This window comes from Heptranchias perlo, chromosome 5 (assembly GCF_035084215.1).
Source record: "Heptranchias perlo isolate sHepPer1 chromosome 5, sHepPer1.hap1, whole genome shotgun sequence".
Lineage (NCBI taxonomy): Eukaryota > Metazoa > Chordata > Chondrichthyes > Hexanchiformes > Hexanchidae > Heptranchias > Heptranchias perlo.
Genome location: NC_090329.1, coordinates 49,201,495 through 49,216,219, shown reverse-complemented (window position 1 = coordinate 49,216,219; position 14,725 = coordinate 49,201,495). Strand labels below are relative to the sequence as shown.

At 40.6% G+C, this 14,725-nt stretch overlaps 1 protein-coding gene across 3 annotated transcripts in view; it reads left to right on the top strand.

Moving 5' to 3' along the window:
• The window catches only part of dusp23b (dual specificity phosphatase 23b), a 31,992-nt gene extending 17,575 nt beyond the window's left edge, over positions 1 to 14,417 (top strand). For 2 of the 3 annotated variants that reach the window (XM_067984321.1, XM_067984323.1), the window contains exons 3-4: positions 4,424 to 4,701; positions 12,795 to 14,417. In XM_067984321.1, the coding sequence (XP_067840422.1) occupies positions 4,435 to 4,701; positions 12,795 to 12,980 (453 nt within the window). In that variant the 5' untranslated portion in view covers positions 4,424 to 4,434 and the 3' untranslated portion in view covers positions 12,981 to 14,417. Of the gene's footprint in view, positions 1 to 4,121; positions 4,231 to 4,423; positions 4,702 to 12,794 lie in introns of all 3 variants that reach the window. The other variant, XM_067984322.1, reaches the window with a different exon arrangement.
• Positions 14,418 to 14,725: the final 308 nt, after the last annotated feature.

Here is a 14,725-nt window from a genome sequence, read left to right as displayed (position 1 = left end):
GACTCTCCAACCAGGGGATACAACCTCTCCGCATCTACCCTGTCAAGCCCCCTCATAATCTTATGTTTCAATGAGATCACCTCTCATTCTTCTAAACTCCAGAGAGTATAGGCCCATTCTACTTAACCTCTCCTCATACGACAACCCTCTCATCCCCGGAATTAATCTAGTGAACCTTTGTTGCACCGCCTCTAAGGCAAGTATATCCTTCCTTGGATAAGGAAACCAAAACTGTACGCAGTATTCCAGGTGAGGTTTCTCCAAAGCCCTGTACAATTGTGGTTACACTTCTTTACTCTTGTAGTCCAACCCCCTTGCAATAAAGGCCAACATGCCATTTGCCTTCCTAATTGCTTGCTGTACCTGCATGGTAACTTTTTGTGTTTCTTGTATCAGGACACCCAAGTCTCTCTGGGCACCAACATTTAATAGAAATATTCAGTTTTCTATTCTTCCTATCAAAGTGAATAACCACGCATTTCCCCACATTATATTCCATCTGCCACCTTCTTGCCCACTCACTTAACCTGTCTATATCCCTTTGCAGACTTTGTGTCCTCCTCACAGCTTACTTTCCCACCTAGCTTTGTATCATAGGCAAACTTGGATGCACTACACTCGGTCCCTTCATCCATTTCATTAATATAGATTGTAAATAGCTGAAGCGCAACCACTGATCCTTGCGGAACCCCACTAGTTACAGCCTGCCACCCTGAAAATGACCCATTTATCCCTACTGTCTGTTTTCTGTCTGTTAACCAATTCTCTATCCATGCTAATATATTACCCCCAACCCTATGAGCCCTTATCTTCGTAAAAACCTTTTATTTGGCACCTTATCGAATGCCTTTTGAAAATCCAATTATACTACATCCACTGGTTCCCCTTTATGTTGCTAGTTACATCCTCAAAAAATTCTAATAAATTTGTGAAACACTATTTCCCTTTCATAAAACCATGTTGACTCTGCCTAGTCATATTATGATCTAAGTGCCCTGTTATCACTTCCTTATAATAGATTCCAGCATTTTCCCGACGACTGATGTCAGGCTAACTGGCCTGTAGTTCCCTATTTTCTCTCTCCCTCCGTTCTTGAATAGCGGGGTTACATTTGCGACCACTCCTTGCAGCCCACTTATGCTGCTTACAAGCTCAGTCAGTCAATGTGAGAACAGATCGAATAATGCTAGTGAAATCATGAAAACTTTGAGCAAAGGTGTTTTTGAGGGAATCTGTGAAAGCAGTCTTGGCTGCCAATCTTTAAGCACAATTGCCCTTAGAACCTCCTCCTGACATTTTGTTGCTGTAGAAATCTCCTGGATTGCCACATTCCACAGGATGCCCTGACATTCTTAGAATCTTTTATGTTTCAATAAGATCACCTGCGTTGTCTTGCATGTCGTGAATTCCTCCACCCCCCAGGAAGAGTCATCTGGTTCCTAATGCAGTACAAGAGTAAGGAAGTCTTGCTGCAACTGTACTGGGCTTTGGTGAGACCATACCTGGAGTACTGTGTGCAGATTTGGCCTCCTTACCTAAGGAAGGACATTCTTGCCTTAGAGGTGGTGCAACAAAGGTTCTTCAGATTGATTCCTGGGATGAGAGGGTTGTCCTTTAAGGAAAGATTGAATAGAATGGGCCTATTCTCTCTGGAATTTAGAAGAATGAGAAGTGATCTTATAAAACATATAAGATTCTAAGAGGGCTTGACCGGGTCGATGCTGAGACTATGTTTCCCCTGGCTGAAGAGTCTAGATCTAGGGGGCATAGTCTCACAATAAGGGATCAGACATTTAGAACTGCGATGAGGAGGAATTTCTTCACTCAGAGGATTGTGAATATTTGGAATTCTCTACCCCAGAGGGCTGTGGATGCTCTGTCGTTGATTATATTCAAGACTGAGATTGATAAATTTTTGGACTCTGAGAATCAAGGGATAGTGGAGTTGAAGTTGAAGATCAGCCGTGTTCTGATTGAACGGTGGAGCATGCTCAAGGTGCCGTATGGCCTACTCCTCCTATTTCTTATGTTCTTAACATCCCCTCAGTTCTTTCTGATCACTAATGCCATGTGTTTCATCCTGTGATAATACTTCTGTCTCACTAGTTACATCCTACTGAGTGGGTGTATTTGTTTTTTCTTCAATGCCAGGAAGTTCTTGTTCATGAGTTGGTGAGGTGTCCCTGCTTTGAGATGCCCATAGAAGGCACCGTGCAAGGGCTGGTACTGAGATTTTGGTCACATGGCTGATCCTGTGCCTATGATTGCAAGTCACTGCCAGAGGCCCCCTCCTTTCCATGGGATTGGTGGTAATATACTGGCATGGATTGAAAATTGGTTAACAGACAGGAAACAGAGAGTAGGAATAAATGGGTCTTTTTCGGGGTGGCAGACAGTGACCAGTGGGGTACTGCAGGGATCAGTGCTTGGGCCCCAGCTATTCACAATATATATCAATGATTTGGATGAGGGAACTAAATGTAATATTTCCAAGTTTGCTGACGACACAAAACTAGGTTGGATCGTGAGTTGTGAGGAGGATGCAAAGAGGCTTCAAGGCGATTTAGACAAGTTGAGTGAGTGGGAAAATACATGGCAGATGCAGTACAGTGTGAAGTTATCCACTTTGGAAGGAAAGGCAGAGTATTATTTAAATGGTGATCGATTGGGAAATGTTGATTTACAAAGGGACCTGGGTGTTTTGGTTTCCTTACCTAAGAGAGAATATACTTGCCATAGAGGGAGTGCAACGAAGGTTCACCAGACTGATCCCTGGAATGGCAGGACTGTCTTATGAGGAGAGATTGGATCAACTCGGCCCTATTCACTCGAGTTTAAAAGAATAAGAGAGGATCTCATTGAAACATACACAATTTTGACAGGGCTAGACAGACTGGATGCAGGGAGGATGTTTCCCCTGGCTGGGGGGTCCAGAACGAGGGATCACAGTCTCAGGATATGGGGTAGGTCATTTAGGACTGAGATGAGGAGAAATTTCTTCACTCAGAGGGTGATGAATCTGTGGAATTCTCTACCACAGAAGGCTGTGGAGGCCAAGTCACTAAATATATTTGAGAAGGAGCTAGATAGATTTCTAGTCACAAAAGGCATCAAGGGGTATAGGGAGAGAGCGGGAATATGGTACTGAGATAGAGGATCAGCCATGATCATATTGAATGGTGGAGCAGGCTCGAAGGGCCAAATGGCCTACTCGTGCTCCTATTTTCTGTTTCTCAGGAGGCACGTCTGCTACAGAATGGAGACTGTGCATGAAGGCTGCGAAAATCCTTCTTGACACATCAGTTAGCTTTCATTGATCAATTCGAGCGGCAGGCTGCTGTGATGGCCACTACAATAATGGACTCCGTACCCGACAACCATCTGCCATAATGGACTCCGTGCCCGACAACCGACCGACCATCCATCCATCTATCTTTCCATTACCTGAGGAATGAAGTCAAGGAGCTTCTCCAAAGTATCTAGATATATAAATCATCTATTAAAAACACACTATTATGCACAGGCTGACCTTGGATGAGGGGGCAACACTGCTGTCATGTCTTCATAGTACCATGTCATATAACATTATAATACAGTATTTCTGAGTAACAGAAATCATGGCAGAAGTTAAACAGTGGATGTGGTCCAACAATGGTGCATAGTGGGAGCTATAATTTTTGATTTTATATTGAGAACATGTCAGTTAATGAGAAACTTTTACAAATCATATTTTTATATTTGGTGCAATTTACATTGGTTTAATGAGTTGTGTTTATGAATGTTTATATTTGAGTAGTAGTTTTATGTGCAGCAGGATTAAGATGGCCATGGTAAGGGTGGAGATTTTATTTCAGGGTGTCATTAGATTAGGATTTACTATAAAAATTCTCAGCCTCTTTCCTAGGCTCCAGTTTCTGGACTCTGCATTTCCGTAGTGTTCCTTTAAGATTGTCAGGAAATCACTTTTCCTCTTGATTTACTATGCTTGGCTTGTAGACATGAGCCTATACTTAATAAAATTATATAAAAGCCCACTAGTATTTTCATACTATTCTACCAGTAGATCAGTAAACTATCAGATGGCAGTAGTCCCTCATGTTAGACTTGCATCTTAATTGCAGAAATCCTAAATGACTGATGAGGAACACTACGCATCATTGACAGCAAACGGGCAAAAAGAACTGCTGGTATTTGAGTATTTGCAAATTAAGGGTACAATGAGACACAAATGTAAGTGCATTTTCAGTTCATATTTCTGGACACTTCCCCATGCCTTTTATAGCCTTCAGTGCAACCCTTGGGGAACATTCCAACATAGTGAAACAAACCCATTTGACGTTAAAAAGTATGTATTTAGTAGCTACGTGCTTAACAGATTCCATGAAAGCAATTTATGTGATATTAAACATTGTTTTTTAAATAGGTGAATGAAAAATGGCATCTGCTCCACACAACTTTTCCTGGATTGAACCAAATAAACTAGCTGGAATGGCCATGCCGCGGTTTCCTGCTCACTATCAGTATTTGTACGATAATGGCATTCAACATCTAGTCACGCTTAGTGAGCGTAAGCCACCATACCATGATACTTGTCCAGGAGTGAAAATTCACCACATAAAAATCGGAGACTTTTGCCCGCCCTCTTTTGAACAAATCAAGAGATTTCTTGCTATAGTTGAAGAAGCCAATGCAAAGAGTGAAGTAGGTATAAACATTGATTGCCTTTCTATATTCAATAATCATGTGACTTTTTTTCCCCATTGAACGTTGTTTTAAAAGTGTGTGGGTATCTGTAAGTATAATACATTCTAATTCAGAACTATCACAATTAAATAAGCTTAGTCCTGTACTAAAAAGTGTTGATTTATGGCTTCCCAGGTTCCATTAAACTTCTTTACAGTGATACATCATAGTCAACATTAAGACCAATATTTGTAAGAGTGAAGTTGGGAAAGTTTAACAACTGGGAACAAAGTTGTTCTTTGTGTTGGTGCCATTTTTAAATTATGAACATTATTCTAAAAATCAGAGAATAAAACTATAATGGCACTTGACAGGATTGGCACAGTATTATTCAGTGAAGCAGTTCAAATTGCAGGGGTTTTCTTGTTTTCAGCAATCTACCTTTGTGAAGTGCATGGAGTGATGAGGTGTTTGTTTAGAGGAAAAAGGAATGTTGTATCTGAAGATTATGGGCCAATTTTCTTGACCCGACCCCGAGAAGGTCTATTACCTGGGCACAATGGGGACAAAGACTTCTTCCGGATCTCTGCCCCCTTTACGTTGCTCTGGGATTCCTGGGCTTCCACCAAATGGTAGAGTACGGCCTTTGCTAGCAATAGATGTAGGCCCAGCATACCAATGGAAATGGGGGGGGGAGGATGTCTCTGACCTCCCATCTCTGTTTCTTTGGATTTAGGCCCAGGGTGTTCCAAGAAACTGGTAGTGGGTGTCATAAATAGATAGTCATGTGGTAAAGGATAGAGTATTGGAGCCTGGTCTTTAGTTGTTTCCAAGTTTTTATTCATGGAGATTCCCCTTACACACACCACACCTGAGATAGCCTCTCCTATAAAAAGGATGAGTATTCCCAATTGATACCCACCACCTGAATACAATTAACACTCATTGATGTAAATCATACAATTAACAGTGGGCCTTGCACAAGGGGAACAGGTCTGGAAGGCAAGTGAGAGCCTTTCTTTTGCTCAACATCGCAGCAATTTTTGGGCTCACAGGCAGTCTAGCTGCCGTTACCCAACAGCAGCCTGAGGCTGGTGGCCAATGGCCGTACACTTTGAAACCAGTTAGCACTAAACTTACTCTCATTGTGTGCATTCAAAAAGAACTTTTAAATACAGTACCCTGAGGGATTGGAGAATACACTGTATTTTTAACTGAGACTTTGTATTAAATTTGGCCTTGACTAATGGGATGAAAATATCTCTCTCAGCTGTAATAACTTCCACAAAATGAGCTTGGCATTTCTATCCTGTCTGTAATGGTTATGATCCTAAGAATCCACAAGGCCGTAGACAGACTCCTGCAATCATAGATTTGCAACTTTCTTCCCTCCAAGTTTTATTTTTGCTGCTTTCCTTCATCCTATCCTCTTTTGAGATAAGATGGTCAGAGATGATGACTTCTGTATGACTGCCTTCAAATTGAGACATGCTGTACAGGGCACAGTATCTTCGATCTTTTGCCCCTGAAATGGAATACTTCAACACCATAACACAGACGTTTTGCTCTAAATTAGCAACTTTATTCAAAGATGTAAATATCACTAAGCTGAATTATTTGAAATTTTAAATGCATATTTTTGATGGTAGCTACATATCCAGTTTTTTACTCTTGAGCCCCTAACCTAATGCTATAACTCTTGCTGAGATATGTGTGACAGACCCTAAGCTCTATGCTGCTGCAAATTAGGAAATTATGATAATGGCCCAGAATTTGCTGGAAAAATAACAACTAGTTCATGGCGTTATTAGTGTGTTTTTTTTTAAAAAGGCTCAGCCATTTGCAGCGAGGTGGACATCCCCCACGAGTTGCGAATTGCCACAAATTGCTAGATGGTCTGCAGTTAGCTTCACGAAAACGGTAGCTCGCCATCAACATCCCCATGAGTGTCAAGAAATTGCTGGATTTGCATTGTAAATACGAATTAAACTCGCCGCAGATTCATGGGAGATTTTACTTTTGGGTTTATGCTAATGAGTTTATACAGAAAGCTGGTCGTAACTTCACCTGTGGAAAACTGGCGCAGTATCCAGCACATTTTCTGATTGTGCCCCATCAGAAATTCCACGCCTAAATTTTAAATTTTTTTCTTACTTTTCTATCTCTTTATTTCTCTCAATCCAATCTTTCCCTCTTTATTTCTCTGTGTATCTGATTTGACTCTAATTCACCCTATTCCTTCTCTGTTGTTCGCTCTGTTTCTTTATCCTTAAATTTAATTGGTTAAGGAGATAGGCTATTGGTCCTGTTGTTCACCAGATGCCTCGTTATCAACTCCCATTTTCAGCAATTTGCGGCGCAATAATAGTTGGAGCTGAAGGGGGGAGGGGAAAAAAATCCAACTCACAGCACACATCACGAGATGCCCCACTCCAGCAAATTTTGGGCCATTATGTATCTCTTCCTTTATGATTTTAACTTGATATAAACTTTATGGAAAATGTAATAGATTTGCAATGGAAAAACCTTAAGCTGGTGACCCTGCTGGTTATGGGCGTATCTGCAGAGTCAGCTAGCTGCTTTAATTTGTAAGTGACTGAGACTACTGAGCGTTGTTCCCAGGACTAAATCTGATTATGTCTCGTCAATGCGTTAATTGTTTATATGAGACCTGTACAAGGTATGAAACCCTGGCTTATCAAGTGGCTGTATGGTCATTAACATGGAATGTAAGCATCTCCTATTATTGTGTGTGTCTGATCAAGCTTGATTGACAGTTCTATGCTCCAAGAGCCCTTTAGTAAGGGGCGGGGACTGAGTTGAGAACTTAGCACCAAGATTTTCTGCATCCTTGGCTTCAGAGACCCAGCATATTATCTTGGTTGGCGGTATGCCTGAATACCTGGCCGTTAATTAGCGGCTGTGGGGCCCACCTACGAGTTCAGGCCATGGATCATAGCCGGGAACCCTGAAGATTTGAGGTAAGTAAAATGTTCTTGTATATTTAAAGCAGCCGCCTTACAAAGAGACCAAGGATACAGCTCATTAAATCTTCCGGGGTAGACCCAGCACTTTTCTACCCCCTTTTTCCAAGACCTGGCAAAGTGCGCTGCAGCGGGAAGCCTCTTCAGTGGGTGCCCTAGATGCATCCATAGGAGCAAAGGTCCTTGCCATTGTGATGTCAATTATGAGGACCTGGGTCGCCCATGCAAACATTGGCAGGGTCAGTGGCCACGATCCTGGACAGGCACATTTTGGCACTTACTCCTTATGGATCCTCCTGCAAATTTTCAGCCCCAACCTTTTGGCCATCTTTTTACTCGGCCTTAGTCCAACGGTATTTACAGATTATGGTGCTGAGGCTGAACTGCGTGAAGCTGAAGTGTTCATGCTTCATTCATCCAAAATTCGGTTAACAAACTGTGAAAAAGGACTCTTATATATAGCTTCTTATTTTGATTCTAGAAATCAATTTAAATTATTGGTGAAGTAAGTAGTGCATTTCTGTTTATTTGCTAATTTGTATTGTGTGTAATTTTTGCAATAAATTTAATTTGTAGTTTAGTCAAAATTATTTGATATGGTGTTTCTGTACTTATCCAAAAAAAATCAGGAATTTTCAGTGAACATCCAATACACCTTTTGAATATGTCGAGAGGAGGGAGAGAGAAAACAGAAAATAGGCCAGTTAGCCTGACAGTAGTGGGGAAAATGCTAAAATCTATTATTAAGGATGTAGTAACAGGGCACTTAGAAAATTATAATATGATTAGGCAGAGTCAACACAATGATGAATGGGAAATTGTGTTTGACAAATCTATTAGAGGTTTTTGAGGGTGTAACTATCAGGGTAGATAAAGGGGATCCAGTGGATGTAGTATAATTGGATTTTCAAAAGGCATTTGATAAGGTGCCACATAAGAGGTTGTTACACAAGATTAGGGCTCATGGGATTGGGAATAATAGATTAGCATGGATTGAGGATTGGTTAATGGACAGAAAACAGAGAGTAGGAATAAACGGGTCATTTTCGGGCTGGCAGATTGTAACTAGTGGGGTGCTGCAGGGATCTGTGCTTGGGGCTCAGTGATTTACAATCTATATTAATGACTTAGATGAAAGGACCGAGTGTAATGTATCCAAGTTTACTGACTATACAAAGCTCCGTGGGAAAGTAAGCTGTGAGAAGGATGCAAAGAGTCTGCAAAGTGAGTGGGCAGATGGAGTACAATGTGGGAAAATCATAGACTCAAAGGTTACAGCACAGAAGGAGGCCATTTGGCCCATCGAGTCTCTAAATGTGAGGTTATTCACTTTGGTAGGAAAAATAGAAAACTGAATTTTTTTTAAATGGTGAGAAACTATTAAATTTTAGTGTTCAGATGGATTTGGGTGTCCTTGTACATGAAATACAGAAAGTTAATATGTAGGTACAACAAGCAATTAGGAAGGTAAATGGTATGTTGGCCTTTATTACAAGGGGATTGGTGTACAAGAGTAAGGAAGCCTTGCTGCAATTGTTACAGGGCTTTGGTAAGACCACACCCGGAGTACGGTGTGTAGTTTTGATCTCCTTACTTAAGGAAGGATACACTTGCCTTTAGTGAACCTTCATTGCACTGCCTCTAGAGTGATTCCTGGGAGGAGAGGGTTGTCCTATGAGGAAAGATTGAGTAGAATGGGCCTATACTCTCGAGTTTAGAAGGAGAGGTGATCTCATTGAAACCTATAAGATTCTAAGAGGGCTTCACAGGGTAGATGCTGAGACTATGTTTCCCCTGGCTGGAGAGTCTAGAACTAGGGAACCTAGTCTCAGGATAAGGGGTCAGCCATTTAGGACTGAGATGAGGAGAAATTTCTTCACTCGGTCATGAATATTTGGAATTCTCTACCCTAGAGGGCTGTGGATGTTCAGTCGTTGAGTATGTTCAAGGCTGAGATCGATATATTTTTGGACTCTAGGGAAATCAAGAGCTATGGGGATCGGGCGGGAAAATGGAGTTGAGTTCAAAGGTTAGCCATGATCTTATTGAATGGCGGAGCAGGCTCGAGAGGCCATGTGGCCTACTCCTTATGTTCCTCTTTCTTTCTCAATCCTTAAATGTCATTGGTTGAGATACACTGTTGGTCCCGTTGTTCACTAAGGTTCCAGATACTCGAACTTCCAGCAAGTTATGGCGCAAAATATATTTGAACTGAAGAGTGCAGGAAAAAGTCTAACTAACAGCGCATGCCGGGAGGTGCCCCGCTCCAGCAAGCTTTGGTCCATTATCAATAAATTTACCTTGCAACCAATACATTTTTTTTGCAAAATGGAGAAGTTATTGTAAAGAATAATTAACCCTTAAAGATCAAATTGATGAATATCTAGATAAAGATAAATTGATTAGAAGCAGGCAACAAGGATTTCAGAAAGGAGGATAATGCTTGATAAACCCAATAAAATTCTTTGAGGAGGTGACCGGTATGATAATTGGGGGAAATGCTGTGAATGTGGTATCCATGGACTTTCAGAAAGCCTTTGACAAGGTACCACGCAGGAGACTACTGGAGAAGATTAAGGGGTATGGAATTTGTGGAAGGGTAGAAAATTGGATTAATAAGACCAAACAAAGCTACATGGGGATATTGATAAGATGGTGAAATGGGCACTAAGGTGGTAGATGGAATTCAATATCAATAATTGTGAGGAACATTTTTTTTAAAAAAGTAATAATTATACTTTTGGGGAAAAGCTGGGTGATGTGGAAGAGCAGAGGAATTGGGGGTTCAGGTTCCTCACGCAATACTTCAAATGGATAAGGCCACAAAAAAGGTAATGGAATGGTGGGTTCTATGACGAGAGGTTTCAGAATATGAAAATCAAGATGTAATGGTAAATCTATATAAAACCTAAGACCACTGTGCAGTTTTGGGCTCTGTTATAGGAAGGATGTTAAGGCAACAGAGCGTGCAGCATAGATTCACTAGGATGCTTCTTGGTATGAGGAAATTCAAATACAAAAAGACTTGGAAAAATTGGGGCTGTTTTCCTTAGAACAGAGGAGATTACAGAGTGATTTGATAGAGGTATTTAAAATTATGAAGGGATGGGACAAAGTAGATAGGAATTGACTATTCAGTGATTATGGGGTCTAGAATAAGAGAATTTACATAGATAAAAGATTAAATGTAAGGGATTTCAGACATAGAGCAGGAGAAACATTTTTACACAGAGGGTTGCGAGACTGTGAAATGCACTACCTGAGTTAGTGATTGAAGTATAAACCATATCAACATTTAAGAATAGGTGAAAAAAAGAAAGAACTTGCATTTATATAGCACCTTTCACAATTTCGGGACATCCTAAAGTGCTTTACGGCCAATGAAGCACATTTTTGAAGCATAGTCACTGTTGCGCACAGCAAGGTCCCACAAACAGCAATGTTATAATGACCAGATAGTCTGTTTGTGATGTTGGTTGAGGGACAGATATTGGCCAGGACACTGGGAGAACTCCTGCTCTTCGAAATAATGCCATGGGATTTTTTTACGTCCACTTGAGAGGGCAGACATCAGTTTAACATCTCATCCGATAGGTGGCCAAAGGAAATTAGAATGAAGGGATATGGAAACAGTGTGGGTGCATGGGATTAGGACTGCTGCACATGCAGTGCATAAATGCCAACACCTCCTGAACCAAATAGCCTTTTTGTATGTAAGAAACACATAGAAATTACTTGTGATTAACCTATTGAAGCCATTTCTTATACTTTTAGGCTTAGTAATTGATATTTGCCAAATTCTTTTGTGCTTCATATTTCCAGATCAGGTACACAACGCAACATAAAGAGGTTAAGAAATATTGAATTAAGTGACAGAGAAAATGTACAAAAAAATTTAATTTTCTTTTAATGACCAACAACAATTAAAATTTGAAGGATTGTGACGCCACACTTGTAAAAGTAAATTTTCAGTGCCAGTGATTATTTGGCAGTCATTAAGACTTACCACTCCATTAACAGGGTGCTTAGACTTTTAAAAAAAAATTGACGTACTTTTTTTTGGTGAGATTACTTTGTATCCATCAGGCAGTGCAGAAACATCTCGTTGTTCCATTCATCTGAGCAGGTGAGTCAGCCGGCAAGATGTCCTTCCCACAAAGCTTACGGAGAAGCAGGGCATCTGATACAGAAACTTCCAGATTTCTGCGTTTAACTGCGCATCTACACTCACCGGAAGTTTCTCTACCATTTGCACTGAAATAATGATGAGCCCTGTTAGGCTCGATGTTATTTTCAGAGCAAAATCCAGCCCAATGCTTATTCCCTAAATGCTGAATTTCACAGTTATACTTAAACATAGCTTAGAAATTACTGTTGCTTAGATTAGAGGATGAATGCTTAAATGAGTCATCTTTAAAAGGGCAGATGGAGGAATATCATATAAAAACATTACAGCGTGTTACTAGTATTGCTAACAGTAATTCCTAGACTTATATAGGGTAATTCAGAATCCCTTCCTTAATCCCAGAGTTTTGAAAAGAACATCTATTTTACTAAAGGAGCCAAAAAATTGCAAGCTTTGGTCTCTGACTGACCTCACTTGTTTTGTGTTTGTGAGGAATTCAATTCTGTATAGATTTACTGGAATTATTGTGACACTTGAATATTTGAAGTTTGCAATGTATATAATTTGTCTGGAAATTGAAAGGGTGGCTAGTTGAATGAACTGTCAATTGCTTGCAACAAGGTAAACGGAAATAACTTTTTGTAATGTAACAAAAGTAACTCCTTTTAAGAATTTTGTTGAGGTTTTTGCAATTCAACATATTCCACTGATTGGGAACATTGCAATGTTGAGCTTGTACTGTGAGAACATCCTTGACTGAGTTAATGCTTACTTGAGTCTGTAAAGATGGTTCAAAGTAAGTCAGAATATTTATAAAATCCAAAATGGACCTCCAAATCTTGAAGAGCTTTGTACGTACATGTCTTTTTTTTTAAAAAGTGAAATGTACACATTGATAGTTACAAATGATAGTATTTTAGCACCAAAGTAGTGAATTACCAGTGAACTAATGAAACGAGAGTTCAGTACTAACTGGCTTGTTTTATTTCATCCGTTTCTAGGGAGTTGGAGTCCACTGTCTGCATGGCTTTGGAAGAACTGGAACGATGCTTGCCTGTTATCTTGTAAAAAGTAAGAAAATAACAGGAGTTGATGCAATTGAAGAAATACGAAGAATTCGTCGTGGTTCCATAGAAACCAGTGAACAAGAAAAATCAATTATACAGTTTCATCATCATATTAAATAAACAATCTCCTAGTTCCATAATTCAGATGGCCTGCTGTGATTCTTCTAACGGGATAATTACTTCAAAGCATAGAAATGTTTAATCCTAGAAAAAGCCAGAGCAGGTCCTTCTTGCCTACTTTGAAAGATTAAATAAATCTTGCCATTTCTGGGATGCTTAATTATGTTCACCAAAATAAAGTTGCAGATTTTATTACTGCTGAGTTTATCCATAATTATCACTAGTATTGTGGTATATGATTGTGATCAGAAGAACTGACATACAGCCACATAATTTTTAATGTCAAAATACACCTTAACATCATGACGTTCTAACCTGTACTACATTCTGTCTTGTACGAGAGGATAAGTGCATTTTAAGGTTTTCAGCAATATGTGTAGATTAAATGACATATCATCTCTCGAGTCCCCCAAGGATCTATCCTTGGTCCCCTCATCTACATGCTGCCCCTTAGCAAGATCATCCGAAAACACGGTCACATTCCACATGTATGCTGACAACACCTCCCATGACCCCTCCACTGTCTCTCATTTGTCACACTGCTTGTCCGACATCCAGTACTGGACGAGCAAAAGTCTCCTCCAACCAAATATTGGGAGGACCAAAGCCATTGTTATTGGTCCCCGCTGCAAACTCCGTTCTCTAAGCACTGACTCCATCCCTCTCCCTGGCCACTGTCCAAGGCTGAACCAAACCGTTTGCAACCATGGTGTCCTATTTGACCCCGAGATGAACTTCCAACCACATATGCGCTCCATCACCAAGACCACCTACTTCCACCTCTGAAACATCGCCCGTCTCTGCTCCGCCTCTGCTCATCTGATGCTGAAATCCCCGTCTCGACCTTTGTTACCTCTAGAATCGACGATTCCGATACTCTCCTGGCTGGCCTCCTATTCTCCACACTCCAAAACTTGAGCTCATCCAAAACTCCTAACTTGCTCTAAGTCCCGTTCTTCCCATCACCCCTCTGCTCGCTGACGTACATTGGCTGCCGGTCCGGGAATGCCTCAATTTTTAAACTTCTCATCCTTGTTTTCAAATCTCTCCATAGCCTTGCTCCTCCCAATCTCTGTAACCTCCTACAGCCCTCCGATCTCTGTGCTCTTCCAATTCTTGCCTCTTGGAGATCCCCGATTTTAATCAATCCACCATTGGCAGCCCTGCCGTTAGCGCTGGAATTTCCTCCCTAAACCTCTCTGCCTCGCTACCTCTCCTTTGAGACACTCCTTTAAAATATAACTCACTTGTCCTAATATCTCCTTATGTGGCTGTGTCAAATATTGTTTGATAACGCTCCTGTGAAGTGCCTGGGGACGTTTTACGTTAAAGGCACTATATAAATGCAAGTTGTTGTAATACTGTTTCAAAAGATGATTAAACAAGCAAGGATATTTTCCTTCCAAAGTAGGAGACAATAAAATATACTTTGCTTTATGTTTACTGAACTTGAATCCTTTTAAGTAGAATATTTATGAATGTTATTTTTTTTTTCTGACATGTTCAGACAGCATAGTAGCAAGAAATGCTCGATCAATGATTCTTCACAATCTAATCCTCACGGTTCCAGCGGGTGGGATTGATATGCTCTCTCATGCCTCCTGGTGGCTCTCCAAGAGCTTTGTTGCCTGAGGCCTGAAAACAGATCACCTGACTACTTTCAAGTGATGCCTTGTTCAGTGAGGTTGGAGACCTAAAAAGAAGAAAATATGAATTTAAAAAGAGGGGAATAAGTACTCACATCT